The sequence below is a fragment of the Daucus carota genome, chromosome 9 (assembly GCF_001625215.2).
Source record: "Daucus carota subsp. sativus chromosome 9, DH1 v3.0, whole genome shotgun sequence".
Lineage (NCBI taxonomy): Eukaryota > Viridiplantae > Streptophyta > Magnoliopsida > Apiales > Apiaceae > Daucus > Daucus carota.
The window spans coordinates 34,600,135-34,618,742 of record NC_030389.2 but is presented as its reverse complement, the minus strand read 5'-3'; the positions used below and the strand labels follow the sequence as shown (position 1 = coordinate 34,618,742).

Below are 18,608 nucleotides of genomic sequence, written 5' to 3'. Positions count from 1 at the left end.
GAACTTTAAATTTGAGACAAGAGTTCTTAAACTGTTTTCAAACCAAATTTGTTACAACAGTTTATTAATAGTTTTTTTTACTAGCCGAATCACAAGTTTCTTGATCACTGTTGGGTTGTACAAACTTTGAAGTTCCGCCAACAGTGTTCGAATAGGTTGTATAAATATTCTATAGAGAATAGTTTATTTAACATACGTACTTTCATTATATTATAAGCTTTCGGGTATGTGTTCCGGTTCCAAAACCCATTGTTTGAATGACTATACATGGAAAAATGCCTGAGAGTAATAAAAACTTGAGAATAAAAATTGTGAGAAGCCTTCCTATACATAAAAATGACACAAAGTTATAGAAATGAGAAACTAGTTCATGGGATCACCAAATCAAAGTTATTACAAAAGTTGCAAACCGTATCACATCACTAGAGTTAAATTAATCCATCTAATTCTCGCATGTAACTAGTCACATTCTCTTCAAGTAAATCAACATCGGGTATATTGGGCACAAAAACAATCATTTTCAAGTTTAACTTCAATGGATTCCTCGCTTCCATCATCATTTTGATTATAGTATGTTTTTCAGGTAATCTCAACGTCATGGACCATAATTTATCAAGAAGATCATCGATGTGACAAACTTGTTTGACATATTTTGCTTACACAAATGGATCAATATTCAAAAAACATAACATATTTAAAATAACCAATGTATATCTCACGTCATCAATCATATTCTTTTTGTTAATATATATCTATCCATTTATAATAAAATTAGGGACCCTCAAGTTATTATAGTCCAACTCTCATATACTTGTTATCACTTAGTCATATGTATGTGAAGAAAACGAGTGGAGATTGTGTTGTGTGAGACTGTGTGTGAGAGAAAGATGGGACCTATGTTGCCCCTCCAGAAAATTGTGGTTGGCCCAAAAAGAAGAAGAGGGAGATGTTGAACGTATTTTGATGATTCCCTTGTTGAAGAAATTATAATAAAATGATTGAGAGATTATGAAAAATGAATGAAAAATAAATAAACTAGAATAGGGGATAGCATAAGCAATTTGTGAATCTTTAAATTAGAAACGAAAGTTAATGATTAAATACTTATTTTGGGAGTGTTTTAATAATTAAAACAAAAATACAATTTATTAAATTATTATGAAATTAAAAGGATGATAGAATATTTAGAATATATTGGGTCAAAAAATGAATTTCACAGGTAATATAGTGAAAATGAGATGCATGAGAAATATGATTTAAAGAAAGATATAATATTATGGTACAAGATATAATTAAGCATTAAAAGCGAGGAAAAATCTTAATATTGGTGATTAATTTGTGTTGAGACACATAATAGTGAATTTCACAAATTTTTAAGGATTAATTAGAAAATTATAGTTAAAGGGAAAAACTTGCAATTTTAAAAGTTATTGGTAATTAAAGTTGTAATATCCCACATCGGTTAGATAATGAGTATTTGAAGTATTTATAAGTACAAGTAAATAACTAATGTATACCAATTTCTAGTATTTTGGGCCGACCTCCAGTGGTTTGTTGGGAAAGAACATACCACATGGTATGCATCTCGGATGTTTTTACCAAACAAAGACATGGACAAATATTTATATTTTTTCCCTGAAAGTAATATATTTATCTTGACTATGTATATGGCAAAAAAATGAGAGGATTGCATCGAAATGTTTCAATACTTAACAAGAGATTAAAATTTCAGAAAAAACATAGTTTATTATATATTATATGGAGATCAAGTTAGGCTTATTAATTTTAGTATTGTGCATAATATTATTTTTATTTAGTGTGTTGTTTAAGGAAATATATTAGATAAAAATAATTTTATAATGGTGTGATTTATATATTTTTACAATTAAAATTGGTAGGTAATATTTGTTTTGGATTAAAAAAAAGAATCATAAACATTTAAAAGGCAAAAAAAATTGCCATCTAAATAGCCGGTTGTCTCATGGTCAGGCCATTTTTTTCTATTTGTACCAGTCACTCCGTCTATGATTTCGTTAGTTAAGTTAACGGCAGTGATGTTTTTGATAACGCTAAATCAGTTTAGTGAGTTAAGTGAAACCCGTGGAGATCAATGACGAAGTATCTTTTGTCGACGTGAGTGATGAGTTTGATAATTAACCCGTATAATTCTTTGATAAATTCCCTATTTAATATTCTTTAATACTCTCTGATAGTAAAATCGCAAAAAAAATTAAGAAAAAAATGGTACCAATGTTTTATTGTGTTGATAAGTGGCTCTAATTAAGGGAGTTGGAATTAACCCCTCAAATGCTAGCAAAGAAGAGTAAGAAGATGGTACTGCGGTGGTGATGGGGCCGGCCGGAGTTATTCATGAGGCTAATGTCTCCGTAATGGCGTAACCACATCTGTATATACTAATATTGACTTGCCAAGAATAATTGATGATAACAAATTCACTTCTTCTTATGTATTTCATCTTGTTAGTAGTGCAATTCCATGGAGCTCGAGAAACAGCAAGTTGTGACACTTTCTACCACTGAAGCAGAATCGGTGGCTATAGTCATATGCAGGATATTTTGGAAAGTCTTAAGCAAAAGTAGAATATGCCAACTATTCTGTAAAATGACAACAAATCTCGTATTTTGGCAGCAAAAGATGTAGTTCTTCATGGATAGACAAAATATATCGGCATTCATGATCTCATTTATCGGAACTTGTAAAATGACTTGCACATTGAATACCGTAAAAAAAAACAATCGGATATTTTCACCAAGCCACTATGTGGAAAAGTGTACATGACAAATGTTAAATGTCTAGGAGTAAGAAGCAAGTTTAATTTAAGGGAGAGGCATTGTTGGTTTAAAACTAAATTGACTTGATTGTTCCTCATATAAGTAAAAATAGAAATATATATACTACTATAGGTAAATGTATGGAAATATGAAATGCAGCAAAAGGAATAGTAACTTATATGTAACTATGATTCTAATAAGTTTGTGGCCTTTTTTATCGTAATTCCCCCAAGTTGTATCAGCAGAGCTGAGATATGAGAAAAAAGTGTTCTCCGGTACTTTTTTTTTTCCTCGGTATATATATTTCTGTTTCTGTTTTAGTTACCCCACAATCCAGCCAGCCTAAACTCTCTATTTTTTGTAGCAACTCCCTAATTGTGCTCTAACTGAAGGCACTGGATCACCATAAAACCCAGACAAAACAATTAGAAAAACCATACAGGTTTAAAATTCTAGCATGCATTCGGGGAAGCTTTTAGAATTAAGAGTCTACATCAGCATACTTAAATAAACTTTCCACCATACAGGTTTAAAATTCTAGCATGCATTCGATTATTAATCAGGTTGAATAACGGAAATAGAAACATAAATATCCCAAAGTTTTATTCAATATATAAGGAAACTAATGATGGCTTCCTGCTCCCTGATCAATTTGCTTCGGGGAAGAGATCCAAGGATCGGTAGAAGTAACTCCATGCATCTGCCTCAGCCATGTTGGATCTCCTGCAAAATACTTACAGTAAGCAACTTCACACATACATACTTCAGATATGTTGTATCAAATACTTATATTTATATATGATGGCATATGGGAAATAGAATAGTACTTATGTTTTAATAATTTGATTTCAAAAATATTTCTATCAATCGTTAAAATCTCATTTCCTAGTTATAAATATTTGAAAGAGAAGTGTTATCTTCCAAGACCCTGTTTGCAAAAAATAAGTTTTGACTAGTTTAAAATATACCACAGGTGGCCCTTGGTCTATATATATATGATATGTATGTGTGTAGATATCCATATTTCTAGCCTCCATTTAAACAGATTACAGAGCATACCTTTCTTAAATGTCTGGCTACAGTCTACAAAGAATATGATATTGCAAACTAATGTAATGGTGTATGGAGGGGGGTGAGGGGGTGAGGGAGGGAGAGAGACAGAGAGGGGGGGGGAGAGAGAGAGAAGGAGAGAGAGCTAGAGAGGGGAGAGAGAGGGAGAGAGGGAGAGAGAGCTAGAGAGAGAGAGAGAGGGAGAGGAGAGAGAGAGAGCGGGGGGAGGAGAGGAGAGAGAGGGGGGGAGAGAGAGAGAGAGAGAGAGAGAGAGAGAGAGAGAGAGAGGGAGGGAGAGAGAGAGAGAGAGACCTGCCCCAAGCATGGCCACCATCCCACCTCCATTCTCATTGTGATCAGCCACCATCCCACCTCCAGTCTTCAGCCCATTTCGAATACCAAGAAAATCCCTTGCATGATTATCACCATACTCCCTGCGAGCCATCATGTGTGCCTCTACCATAGCAGCATCATTACTCTGCTCACCAACCAATATTCCATCAGCAGTCTTCCCATTGTACATCATTTCTCCATATGGAGCATTCATCTGATCACAAAAGTATTCCATGCCACTTCTATATCCTCCGGTGCCTCCACCACTCCCACTCTGATTGTTGTACATATCTGGAAAGGTACTCCCACCACCTCTGCTACCTCCACTCATTCCATCTCCCAAAGCTCCCCCATAGTTATCTAACTTCAATCCACCAGACAAAGTGCTCCCCATGCTCTTCATCAGGGTCATATTGTTGGAACTACCTCCTGTCAGCGTCAATTTTTGAAGAAGTGCAGTGGCTGAGAACTGAGTAGAAGGGGTACCATTCAGAATGTCATAAGTAGAAGCGCCAGCATTCATCATCAAACTAGTTAATGAGCCGTTCATTGCAAGATCCAGGTCATTTTCAGGACTGTTTAGGTCAGCATCCCCATCAAACCCAAGATTAAACATGTTGCTAGGCGCGACGTAGCTTGGAAAGCCATGAGTCCCAGAAAAATCAGTGTCTCTGAGAAAATTCAGTTTTGGTTCCGGAACAGGTTGGAGAAGCCTGTTGTTTGGTGGCTGAATGAACTGAAAATCAGATTCCACCGATTGTCCTAATAAGAGGCTAGTAAATGAATTAGTTCCGAACAGAGGAGAAGAAAGTTGCAGATGGTTGCCTGGAATCAATGAACCTGCAGTGGTGCCGGGGCTAATATCATTTGCAAGAATGCAAGCAGTGGTGCTACTTTTGGGAGCGCCGTTGTTTGTATGCCTAGCCACCTCTGGAGCAAGTGGCTCACAGAATGAACGATGAAAGAGAAATCTGTCACGCCTGCAACAAGGCATTATATAATCTTCAAATCAGGGTTGATGAATCATGTATGCATAAATAATGAAAACTTTACACACTTAATTCAAGCAACAAATAAAAACATATAAAATCAAGTACATGAAAACTTTGTGCGCATAAATACTGAAAAACAAAAACCCGCCAACAAGTGGTTGAGCTCTTATCTCTCTTGCGGGAGATAGGGTTTGTAGACCCAGCTAGGTTATAGTTAGTTATCTATAAGGTAAAATTAATGAAAAACGCAACTAAATCTTATTGTAAAAAATATTTAGTGATAAATATACATATATACTAAACTATAATGGTCAAACATACATATTTTTCGTGATAAAAAAATATATAAATAATGAAAAACATATTAACCTTTTGTTAATTCTAATATGTTTAAACACAAAGACTTGAACCTCAAAACAAACACAAATTAAATTTAACCCATCTAATCTATTTTTCTTTAAGACAAACATAAGCGGGAATACACTTATACAAGGTAAATGATATTATCATTTTGTAACAAAGATATATGGAATATGAAAAATATAATTCAAAATTCATAAAACAAATCACATTAACATATATTAATATTAGAAAAATATTTACAAATAGATAAGAAAAATATATATTATTTCTCATACCCATTTTTAATCTAAAATAACCTTCAAGCCTATGTAGGAAAATATAATTAATCAGGTGATAATATTTAGTCGACACTTAATACTATACATTATGATAGAATTCCTTACTTGAAAAGAACATTGAACAATACTAAATTATAAATAAAATAATGTTAAAATTAAATTATAAATAATAAATTTTGAATTATATACTTGCCGGTGTTAGGGTTTATATACATATAAAATCAAGTACATGAAAACTTTGTGCGCATAAATAATGGAAAACAAAAACCCGCCAACAAGTGGTTGAGCTCCTATCTCTCTTGCGGGAGATAGGGTTTGTAGACCCAGCTAGGTTATAGTTAGTTATCTATAAGGTAAAATTAATGAAAAACGCAACTAAATCTTATTGTAAAAAATATTTAATGATAAATATACATATATACTAAACTATAATAATCAAACATACATATATTTCGTGATAAAAAAATTATATAAATATCGCGAGAGATGTTAACCTTTTGTTAATTCTAATATTTTAACACAAAGACTTGAACCATCACGACAAACACAAATCAAATTTAACCCATCTTATCTATTTTCTTTAAGACAAACACAAGCGGGAATACACTTATACAAGGTAAATGATATTATCATTTTGTAACAAAGATATGTTGAAAATGAAAAATATAATTCAAAATTCATAAAACAAATCACATTAACAAATATTAATATTAGAAAAATATTTACAAATAGATAATAAAAATATTTATTATTTCTCATACCCATTTTTAATCTAAAATAACCTTTAAGCCTATGTAGGAAAATATAATTAATCGGGTGATAACATTTAGTCGACTCTTGATACTATACAATATGATAGAATTCCTTACTTGAAAAGAACATTGAACAATACTAAATTATAAATAAAATAATGTTAAAATTAAATTATAAACAGTAAATTTTGAATTATATAATTGTAGGTTTATATATTGTGATTGTACAATTTTAAATTACAAAGCACAATTGTCGAAGATGAAAATGGAAATACAGCCTTCAAAACTTAAAAATTAATATTAATTTAAAAGTAATATATTACAAAATCTTGTCACTAGCTTTGGGTACCAAATATGAGAAATGGAGTAAAAAAATAGAGGGATAAAAGAGGTTTGTAAATCTATAATTACAGTTCAAGAGATGTTTTGATATAAAAATAATAAAAAAGACAAAGACAATTAAAGGTTCTGTCAGTAAATTCATATGTATGTCAGTTGGAAGATGTTCTGATATAAAAACAATTCTAGACTAAATGGACATGTAAAGATTAATTGTGAAATAGCAAGAAATTTAATCAAAGATCGCTGCTGAATCAAAATCATCATTAATGAATTCTAGTAAGTATAAGCGCATCAGTTCAGTAGATCACAAACAAAACAAAAAGCAACACAGAATTTGTATACCTAACAGGATTTCAATTAACACCAATATTGAGCATGTAAAGAATTAAAATTTATAAATTAAAGGGAGATCTGTGGTATAGCCATCACCTGGAGAAGGTAGTACCACATTTACATATGTAGTCCTTTGTACCACAAGTCTTATGGTGAGCCTTCCAGTCAGAGTGCACCGCGTATGCCTTGTTACACTTATCACAAATGAATTTTTTTTCACCATGTTTCCGAAAGAAATGCTTCTTAATTCCGGTCAAATCTCCAAGAGCCCGTGAGGGATCGTGATGGACACAATCAGGTTCAGGGCAGATGTAAACCTTTTTCTTGAATTCATGGCTTGTCTTTTGCTTGAGCTTCCAGGGAAGATTGTGTCCTCTTCTGTGAAGCTGCAAGTTCTGCTCCCTTTTAAAACCCTTATCGCACACCTCACACATAAACCGGTTTGTAGCCCCTAGAGTGTCCGGAGAGAGGGCTATAACCTCAGCATCAGGACCTGTCATTTATATCAAAAAACAGATAAAAACCATTTTACAAATTCTTCATTTATTTCACATTTCCAAGTAAGGGTTTCTTAACTAGAAGACTCTTGATTAATTCTAATATACCCTTAATAAAAGATAACAATTAAAAAAAAATGGAATCACATATCCACACACACATATATAGAAGCTCTTACTAGGACTTCCGGGATGGTTTCTCTTTCTTCTCTGAGAAGCCGCGACTGAGGGCGTAGAAGAAGCCACTACAGGAGTAGCTCCTTCTGCTGATGAATGCTCAAGTTGTTCATGATGGAAGTTCTTAAGCGCCTCTTCTTTGAGTCCAAACAGGGTTGCAGATGAAGAAGCAGCCATTTTCTAGGTTTTTTCAGAAATTAAAGTTGATTTCCTTAGTCTGAATGAAAAAGCATACAAACCCTCACATCAAGTATGTTAATATATCTCAATAAAAGACAAGGGTGAGAGACCATTTTAACCATGATTACTTGACCCGGGTTATGAAGTCTCTACAATAAGTTTCTAAACTATTTTATTAAACTGAATTTTTAAAGTAATATGTATATGCATGTATAATATATGGTATAAATGGTAAAATGAAACTGATAAAGAGGAAGGTGGTGATGAGCTGTGTATTTACGCACCTGGTTTGGTCATATGCTGAGGGTCCCACTTACCTTTTTTAAGATATCCGGTCCCACTGACGTTTTAAGCAAATTCTTTTGGTGTCATTTGTTCCTACCAGATTGTGTTTGTTCTCGATTTCTCCGTCCGCCCGTTACACAGTGTAACGTATGAGAGTGTAACAGCACGACCAGTACACTGTTTGCAAATTCTTGTAAATTATAATTTTATAACGTATTTTTAATTATTTCTTTTGAATTAAAATTTAAATATTAAATTTTTATTCAGAAAAACAAAATTTAAGTATATTTTATAGTAGCCTCAAAATACATGCCAAAAAATAATGTAAAAGATCCTGGTGGGACAGAGGAAGTAATGGTGTTAAAGAACATCTTCAAACGCTTATTACTAAACTCTTAAATATAATATAAAATATTAGATTCCTAATAAGTTAATACAAATTTAAGAGTATCAAATCCAACACTTGCTCTTAAGTTTATAATTTATTCTTGTTTGGACTTTAGAAAAATGCTAGGACCCCCTTGTATAATCACCCAATCACAATCTTCCATGTGTCTACCACATCATTTGGTAAAAAAAATTGGTAAAAACTTTTGGGGTACGTATCAATTGGAAATGAATATTTTATTATAAAAAAAATAAGTTAAGATCTATGTAGCGGCTCTTAACTTCGAGGAAAGATGAGAGTGAAATAGGAAGCTCTTAGTGATTTAAGGGTCTTTTGGAGACACTGTAAAATACTTATAGTTATATTTATATTGGTCATGAGCTTCATTTTTAAGTATTGCAAAAGAAAGAGCCTGCTGATAGGAGCGGAGGCGTAAAGCACCTCTCTTCTATGTGAATCCTTATTTTTGAACAATTGAATCTATAAATGTGTTTTTTAATAGTAAAAAATGATTTGTGATGTCTAAATAAAAATTTTATTATAAATAGATTCAGAACAAGATCAAATAATCTATATTTAAATAATTTTTCAATCATTTTTCAAAGAGTAAATTACACTTTGCACCCCGTAACTATGAGGGCTTTTTCGAATTAGTTTTAAACAATTTTTATTGGCAGAACACACCCCGTTTTTTAATTCTCGCTTCACTTTGCATTCTTTTGACCATCCGCCGTTTGAGTGGACCGTAACGTTAAGGAAACTAAGGGTATAATAGTAATATCAATTAATTGTCTCCTTCAGTCTCACATCCTTTCTTTCTTTTCCGTCATCGACGTTAAGTGGCACCGCCGCTGACAACCATAAAAGAAAAAAAACAACCATCACCTCAGCATCCCCCACTACACATCTTCTGCTCAAATCCTCACCATGTCTCCTCTGTCCAGCTGCTTCCTATTTGTTAGATTCGCGACAAAATGTAAATTACTCTTTTTAAAATGAAATGAAACAAAAATTATTTAATTTATTATTTCTCTCAATTTTCCCACTTGTATGCCTATCGGAACAATATAGCAACATCCGTACTTGTTTTTATATTTAACACCAAATATAGCATGTTGCTATTTGAAACCGAGTCATCTCATCGGAGTGTGTATTTTCGATGGATGCTTTATTATATTATAACTATAGCAAATTTTTAGCACGTCTATAGGACTTGTTTTAGAATATGAGAGGCATATAAAATTTTAGGATCCATATTTTATATTTCTAAATCAAATCACGGCGCTCACTATATTTCACTTTAAACACAAGCTTTATAGGGAAGATGTACGCAGACAATATATGTTAAATAATTAATTCGTTCAAAACTAAACTTAAATAAGAATGTCATATGTAGAAGTCAATATATTTTCATTAAACAAATACTCCCTCCGTCCCAATGAATTATATACATTGGGATCGGACACGGAGACCAAGAAAAGTGTAAGAAATGAGTAAAGTTAGATGGAAAGTGGGTAAAGTGGTGGGACCCACATATTTTTTTAATAATAGATTTAAGATAGTGGAGTAAAGTAGTGGGTGTAATAGTATTTTTACTATTATATAATGGAGATAGTGGGAGAATGTAGTGGGTGTAGTAGTGTTTTATATTATAAAAAGTTGCTATATTGGGAATGTATAGAAATGATGGGACTACCCAAAAAGGAAACTGTATAGAATTGATTGGGATGGAGGGAGTATTTAATTAAACAAATAATCAAAAATTACATATAAAATATAAAATTTGGAATAAATAGATAATAAAGTTGTGGTAATATTAAAATTCTAAATATATGAAATAAGTTTTAAAAGTAAGGAAGTATAATATACCATGGAAGATGGAAAAAAAGGAACAAAACATGCAGCTTCAAAGGACATGCACCTTCACAGAACAGGACACAATATACCCTGAAAGCTCAAAAAAAAAAAAGAAGCAAAACATGAAATCAAGAAAAAGATTTACATTTGCCTTGAACTTGGTTGTGTCCATCACCGTCCGTCAATGGCTCTTGCAGATCTGACTGGTGAGTGGTTTGATGATAAGACAATCTGTGCAAAAACCAATATATGTGTTTGTGTGTGCGAAACAGAAGAAGAATGAAGGAGACAGATTAAACAAAAGGATATGAAGAAAATCCGAGTCCAGTGCGAAATTGTCTCCTTAAAGTGTATTCGCCTCCTCACTGTATGTGTGGAACGAAAGCTTCCCAGGATAAAACGGATTGCGATGTCGTTAACAAGAACGGCACCTTCGGCGAGCTTGAATTGAGCAAGAGAACTATCACCGGAGAGAGTTAGGGTTGTGGTATTGAGAGAGATAGAGAAGGAGGAGGATGTGTTTGATGATTCAAAACCCTTCAACCTATATGGGTATTTATAGGTGCAGAGAGACTTGTGCACTACTCTTTTCCATAATTAATTATCATTAATTACGGAATCGGTGTAAAACTTGCACGCCACACTAGCTATTCCATAAATAATATGAAACAGAATCATATTAAATATATCAAGATATACACCATATCAATTAATCTAAACAACATCAAATTAATTTATGCCATAATATTTGAGCCAAATTCCACTTGGAAAAAATAATTTCCATTATCAAGAATATATCATCATATCTCACACATAATGTTCAAAATCTTATTTACCAATATGGGACTTATACCCATCTTTTCCAACAATCCCCCACATGGGTGAGATTGGTGATCTTAGTAGTAGCACACACCAGACAGACAGACACAAGGTTTGACTTGGTGATAGTTTTCTTCGATCAAATATAGCATACGATAGGTAGAGAATGCTCTTTGAACCTTCGCTTGAGTAAGTAAACCGACTTTACTGGTTAGACAGTAGACGTGCTTGTCCTTGAACTGTTCGACCGTTTGTGTAAACGATGATATACTTATCACTATACCCTTTCTGACCCGTTCAGCTCTCATGAGTATGTCCATTTTGGCCATGGAACATCGTCCTGGTTCTGCGGGAGTTTCTAATGAATTGTGCCTCGCAATTCTCCTTTGAAGCGGCCCCACTTCTCTCCTACATAGGTGATCTTTATCTTATTGAGTAACACGCGTTTGCTCAACTGAATTCCATGCGTGTACCACTCCATGTATTCACCAAAGATCATTAAAAGCTCAAGGCTTAACCTCGTACCTTACGGGTCTCACTGTTTCTTCATCATAGGAACAGGCCAAGGGTTACCCCCACAGTGATTTGGTCATCATGATTTAGTTGTCCCATTGAACGAAGTTCTTGGGATCTCCAGTCAGCAATGGTTGGGTGTTTACCATGATGCCGTTAAGCGATAGGCTTAAGACCCATTCTTCTCGATGATCTCTCAACCACTTCTCTTCGTAACCCTTTGGTTAGCGGATCCGCAATATTATCCTTTGACGGTATATAGTCAATAGTGATAATTCCGGTTGAGATTAATTGTCTAATGGAACTATGTCGTCGTCGTATATGACGGGACTTCCCATTATACATTGTGCTCTGTGCTCTGCCAATAGCGGATTGACTATCACAGTGTATCCCTACTGCAGTCACAGGCCTCGGCCATCTTGGAATATCCTCCAGAAATTGGCGTAGATATTCAGCCTCTTCGACGCATTTATCTAGAGCCACAAACTCAGCTTCCATTGTGGAATGAGTTAGTACCGTTTGTTTGGAGGATTTCCATGATATTGCTGCTCCAGCTAGTGTAAACACGTAGCCACTCGTAGACTTTAGAGCCTTCTTACTAGATATCCAGTTTGCGTCAGTATATCCTTCTAATACTGTTGGGTATCTGCCATAGTGCAGTCCATAGTCTTGAGTTCCCCTTAGGTACCTTAGTACCCTTATGATCGCTTTCCAATGATCATCTCCAGGATTACTCGTGAAGCTACTCAACTTGCTAATTGAGTACGCAATGTCTGGTTTTGTACAACTCATTAGGTACATCAGACTTCCAATTATCCTAGAGTATTCCAACTGAGAGACCCCCACACCTTTATTCTTGGATAGATGTAAAGTCATATATATCCACAGGTGTTCTAGCTTTCTCGATATCATCCTTAAGAAACCTCTCAAGGATCTTGTCAACGTAATGAGGTTGACTTAGTGCGAGACCCTCTGATGTTCTAGAAATTTGGATTCCTAGAATTACATTTGCTAGTCCCATGTCTTTCATGTCAAATCTTGATTTTAACATGTAGATTTTATCACTTTATCATTGCTTCCGGCAATAAGTAGATCATCCACATACAATGTCATCATGACATAACCCTTCTCGTTATCCTTGTAATAGGCACAACTATCACATTCATTAATCTTGAAGTTGTGAGCTAACACAGCCTCATCAAATTTTTCATGCCATTTCATAGGCGCTTGCTTCAAGCCATATAGTGATTTCACCAATTTACATACTTTCCTTCCTTGCCCAGGGACAACAAACCCTTCAGGTTGTTCCATATAGATTTCCTCATCTATATCTCCATTTAGAAAAGCTGTTTTCACATCCATCTGATGTACTGTTAAGTTTCGCATCGCAGTGATTGCAAACATCATCCTTATGGACGTGGTTCTCGTTATAGGAGAATACGTATCAAAATAATCAAGGCCTTTCTGCTGCTTGTATCCTTTGATTACAAGTCTGGCCTTATACTTATCAATGGTTCCGTCAGGTTTCAATTTCTTTTTGAAAACCCATTTGCTGCCTAGTGCTTTACAACCAGGTGACAAGTCCACTAATTCCCAAGTGTGATTCTGTAGGATAGAATCAATTTCGCTTTCGATGGCATCTTTCCACATAGGTCCATCAGGTGAGGTGACCGCTTCCTTATAGGTTTTCAGATCACCTTCTTCGAGCAAATAGGTCATGAAGTCAGACCCAAAGGATTTCTCTGTTCGTTGTCTTTTGCTCCTCCTCACAACCCCCGCATTTTCATCTTCACTTTCATCATTCTCATTTTCATCATCTACAGATTCATGAGTTCGTTTAGACGTTGTAGGGTGCTCGTTTCTTAGATTACAAGGAAACGTAGTCTCAAAGAATGAGGCATTCCTTGATTCCATTATCGTATTCTTTTGAATCTCAGGAATCTTAGAATCATACACAAGAAACCGATGTGCTGTACTATGTGGAGGATATCCGATGAAGATACAATCCATGGTTTTTGGACCAATCTTCACCTTCTTAGGTGTAGGGATCAGTACCTTGGCAAGGCACCCCCACACTTTCAGGTGTTTGTAACTCGGTTTCTTTTTCTCCCACATTTCATAAGGACTCACATCCTTATTCTTGCGCATAGTAATATTTAAAATATTATTCGCGCTTAAGATGGCTTCCCCCCACATTGATTGAGGAAGTCCAGAGCTTAGCAACATCGCATTCATCATCTCCTTGAGAGTGCGATTCTTCCTCTCAGCCACTCCATTTGACTGAGGGGAGTATGGTGCAGTGACCTCATGGATTATACCATGTTGTGAACAGAATTCCCCAAACGGATCAACTTCTTCCTTATAGATTTTAAATTTATCTATAGCTTCATCTTTGCTTTTCAGCAAATATACATAGCAGTATTTTGTACAATCATCTATGAATGTAATAAAATACTTGTTTCCTCCTCTTGTTGGAGCGAATTTTAAATCACATATGTCGCTATGTATTAGGTCTAGCACCTTGGTGTTTCTTTCCACACGTTTAAAAGATGATCTCGTTAATTTTGCCTCAACACAAGTTTCACACTTATGTTTTGAATCGATAGTTAATTTTGGTATGTATTCTCTTGCACTTAATCTTCGCAAAGTGTCATAATTCACATGTCCTAATCTAGCATGCCATAAATTAGGAGACTCAAGCAAGTAAGCAAAAGAATTCTTCATTTTATTATTGTCCTTAACGGACATTACATTGAGCTTAAACAGCCCGTCAGTAGCATAGCCCTTGCCTACAAATATACCACTCTTAGACAAAATAACTTTATCTGACTCTATTACAATGCGAAAGCCATGTTTACTCAACAAAGAACCAGACACAAGGTTCTTGCGAATATCAGGCACATAATGTACATTCTTCAAAGACAGATTCTTCCCAGAGGTCATCTTCAGAATCACCGTGTCTTCCCCTTCAATGGTAGAAGTCGCAGAGTTTCCCATAGCTTCTCATCAGCATCAGAAGCTATAAGGCTAGAGAAAGTCGCCTTGTCGGAACTAATATGCCTAGATGCTCCTGTATCAATCCACCATTCCTTTGGATTGGAGCCAACCAGGTTTACTTCGGAGACCGTAGCACATAGGTCTATGTCGGACATGTCCTTTGAGATACTGTCCACCATATTTGCTTCCTTCTTCATGTTGTTCTTCTTAGGCTTCCTGCAGTCAGCAGGCCTATGACCAACTTTATCACAGTTGAAGCACTTTCCTTGGAACTACGATGGCTTCGAAACTCCTCCTTTGGGTGTCAGTTTAGACCCTTTCCCGGAACTGGTCTTCTTGGACTTGGAGCTTTGTGCATGCTCCACCATATTTGCCTTTTCACCGGCAATAGGCTTCTTTCCGGATCCCATGTTATTTTCTTCAATGCGAAGTCTAACAATCAGATCCTCCATAGTCATCTCCTTTCGCTTATGCTTAAGGTAGTTTTGGAAATCTTTCCATCCAGGAGGCAGCTTTTCTATCACAGCGGCAACTTGAAAAGATTCAGTGAGACCCATCCGCTCGGCATGCATCTCATGAATAATCAGTTGCAATTCTTGCACCTGACTGTCAACAGTCTTGGAATCCACCATCTTGTAGTCAAGAAAGCGTCCAACAATCCACTTCTTGGCACCGGCATCTTCGGTTTTATACTTACGGTCAAGTGATTCCCATAAGTCCTTAGATGTTACGTTCGAGCTGTACACATCATACAGCGGGCCAGTCAAACCATTCAGCACATAGTTCCGACAGATATAGTCGGAGTGCTTCCATGCATCAACAGCAAACACCGCCTGCGTATCGCTCTCAGCAGTGAGCATAGGTGTCTCTTCCCTCAGATAGCGAGACAAATTCAGTGTGGTCAGGTAGAACAACATCTTCTGCTGCCACTGTTTGAAGTTCGTTCCGTTGAACTTTTTCGGCCTTTCAGCGTGAGCAGTAGGCACGTGACGCATAGCCGGCGCAAAGGGCGCAATTGGTGCAACAGGCGCTGTATGCACAGCAGTCACAACCGGCGGAGGACCATGTCATGCCGGACTCTGTGTATGTGGAACACTGAACTGACCAAAGGTCATATTTTTCGCAGAACCATAGCCCAGAGGCATAGGCCCAGAACCGTAGTCCGCAGGCGTAGGCCCAGAACCGTAGCCTGCAGGCGTAAGCCCAGAACCGTAGCCCGTAGGCGTAGGCCCAGAAACAGGTGGCACACCCCCATCTGGATTAACCAGTGCGTTGGGGTTAGCCTACAACTGTTGTGTCTGATCCCCATCTGGATTAACCAGTGCGTTGGGATCAACAGCCGTACCCCTCGTGGGGATTGCTCCATTAATATTCTTCATTAAGTCGTGTGTGTGGAACGAAAGCTTCCCATGATAAAACGGATTGCGATGTCGTTAACAAAAACGGCACCTTCGGCGAGCTTGAATCGAGCAGGAGAACTATCACCGGAGAGAGTTAGGGTCGTGGTATTGAGAGAGAGAGAGAGACAGGAGGAGGAGGAGGAGGAGGAGGAGGAGGAGGATGTGTTTGATGATTCAAAACCCTTCAACCTATATGGGTATTTATAGGTGCAGAGAGACTTGTGCACTACTCTTTTCCATAATTAATTATCAGTAATTACGGAATCGGTGTAAAACTTGCACGCCACACTATTCCATAAATAATATGAAACAGAATCAATAAATATTTGCAAGCTATTATATCCCATATATAGTCTGAAACAGAATCAGATTAAATATATCAAGATATACACCATATCAATTAATCTGAAACAAAATCAAATTAATTTATGCCATAATATTTGAGTCAAATTCCACTTGGAAAAAATAATTTCCATTATTAAGAAGATATCATCATATCTCACACATAATGCTCAAAATCTTATTTACCAATATGAGAATTATACCCATATATTCTAACAAAATACTGGTGAGGTTTCTGCGTGTAATATTCTGAATAGTACCCCTGCATCTCAGCTATCGGCCACAGCTCTTCTACACCAGGTCGCCCTAACCGGATGTGATTCCAATAATGTAGCTCTTGTTAAGAGCATGAGGAGCTCTTGGTCTGATGCAATGAAGTTTTAATACATATGGGGAGCTTTGGGAGATGGGTAGATGGCATGAGTGGTGGTGGCACGTGGTGTAGGAAGTATATCACAAAAAATTACCTGAAATCAATAATCAACTGTAAAAATACTGAACAAATATTCGAGGCACGTGAAAACCACGCTGTCCTTAAAACAGATTAGCCCTTTCCACGTGGTGCTTGAAGGTGTTGTGGCTTCCGTCTCCCAGGATACAACGAATAGAGGTGATCTAAAGCACTAGAGACCCGCCTCCTACGAACCGAACAAGTATTGCTTCTTCTATCTCACAGAAACTGAATCCTAGAGAGCTCTAAGAGGAATGCAAGTAAGTGATATATTTTGTGTACACAACCAATGTGCACAGGCCTCCTTATATAGGAGTAAGAGTTTTGTAACTTACAACCCAATTAATTTTGTAACCACCACAATGCAATAAATTGAAATTTGTAACTCCCACATAACACTAAAACCATAGTTATTATTAGGAGTTACAAATCAATTTCATTAGTTACAAAATTATATCATAAGTTACAAAAAATATCAAATAAATACATGAAAATCAAATATTCAAATAATCAAAAACAAATATTCAAATAATCAAATTTATTCAAATATCTAACACGTGGGCAGCACCTTTGGGGTAGAATTGTAGAAACGTACAACAATCTGAATGTGGGTGGTGGGAGTACTACAGGACTGAGGATACAGTGGTGGCACCAAATATTTATGTGTATAGAGAAATGCTCCATAGGAATGATTTACTAGGCAGTCTTTTCGAGTGCAATTGTTGTGTGATTATACAGTTTTTTGGATTTAGGATTGTATATACACATGTTTTTACAGCATGAAAAGTGAATTATAATATGAACTTAATTTATAATCCGAACAAGTCTTAAGAAGGAGTTTTAGTAAGAGTAGTGTCAGGTGCTGTTTAAAAAAAATTATACAATTAAGAATGTTTTAATTATAATTGTTGATGTAAATAGAGGATCATTCAAGTTAAATCCACACATGTTATGTACAAAATTTTGGGCAGAATCATCACGTACACCAAACCTCTTCTTTTTAGTAAACATATACTCCTAGCTAAACAGCCTTGTACTGAAACAAAATGGATTTAATTGTTTCTCTATGTCTTTGTCGATTATTCCCAACCAAATGTCCTCCTCAGAATGGAATTAGAAATAGAAAGTCTTAAATGTATATTCTTGGGGAAGATTGTTAATATTTGGGATGCAAAAAGGATTTGTTTTATATATTATTTTAATTTTTCCATTTTTTAAAATAAAAATTTAATATTTAAATTTTTATTTTAAAATTTCAAAATAAATTATGAAATTATACTTCATATCTACTTTTAAATGTGTTCCAATGTAAATAAAACTCTTATAAAATGAATAGGATGAAGAGAATTTTATAATAACATATCAATTATCGAATACATATCTTAAATCATCCAAATTATATAAATTACGACACACTAATTTCTGACATTTTTTTAATATTTATAGCAAATAATTTTCAAACAAGCC

The 18,608-nt window shown here is 35.4% G+C and overlaps 2 protein-coding genes across 2 annotated transcripts; both read right to left on the bottom strand.

Annotated features, from left to right (window-relative positions):
* Window positions 1-3,414: 3,414 nt before the first annotated feature.
* On the bottom strand, window positions 3,415-8,086 carry LOC108201489 (protein indeterminate-domain 12-like). Its single transcript, XM_017369771.2, has 4 exons — window positions 7,912-8,086; window positions 7,332-7,728; window positions 4,155-5,155; window positions 3,415-3,515 (listed from the first exon to the last, which is right to left on the bottom strand). The coding sequence occupies exons 1-4, from the start codon at window positions 8,084-8,086 to the stop codon at window positions 3,415-3,417; spliced, it is 1,674 nt and encodes a 557-aa protein (XP_017225260.2).
* Window positions 8,087-14,902: 6,816 nt separating this feature from the next.
* LOC135149633 (uncharacterized) lies at window positions 14,903-16,327 on the bottom strand. The gene is made up of 4 exons (XM_064085399.1): window positions 16,294-16,327; window positions 16,054-16,203; window positions 15,225-15,978; window positions 14,903-15,164 (listed from the first exon to the last, which is right to left on the bottom strand). Exons 1-4 carry the CDS (start codon window positions 16,325-16,327, stop codon window positions 14,903-14,905), a joined length of 1,200 nt encoding a protein of 399 aa, XP_063941469.1.
* Between the last annotated feature and the right edge of the window lie 2,281 nt (window positions 16,328-18,608).

Bases quoted from the DNA above. Each gene is read 5' to 3' on its own strand.
- LOC108201489 (XM_017369771.2), bottom strand. From the start codon at position 8,086: ATGGCTGCTTCTTCATCTGCAACCCTGTTTGGACTCAAAGAAGAGGCG. The intron at 7,729-7,911 runs GTAAGAGCTTCT...TATAAATGACAG, and splicing joins AAACCATCCCGGAAGTCCTA to GTCCTGATGCTGAGGTTATA. The intron at 3,516-4,154 runs GTCTCTCTCTCT...AGTATTTTGCAG, and splicing joins GGTGGCCATGCTTGGGGCAG to GAGATCCAACATGGCTGAGG.
- LOC135149633 (XM_064085399.1), bottom strand. From the start codon at position 16,327: ATGAAGAATATTAATGGAGCAATCCCCACGAGGG. The intron at 16,204-16,293 runs GTACGGCTGTTG...TGGTTAATCCAG, and splicing joins TGGAGCAATCCCCACGAGGG to ATGGGGGTGTGCCACCTGTT. The intron at 15,979-16,053 runs GTCAGTTCAGTG...CTGTGCATACAG, and splicing joins TGCGAAAAATATGACCTTTG to CGCCTGTTGCACCAATTGCG.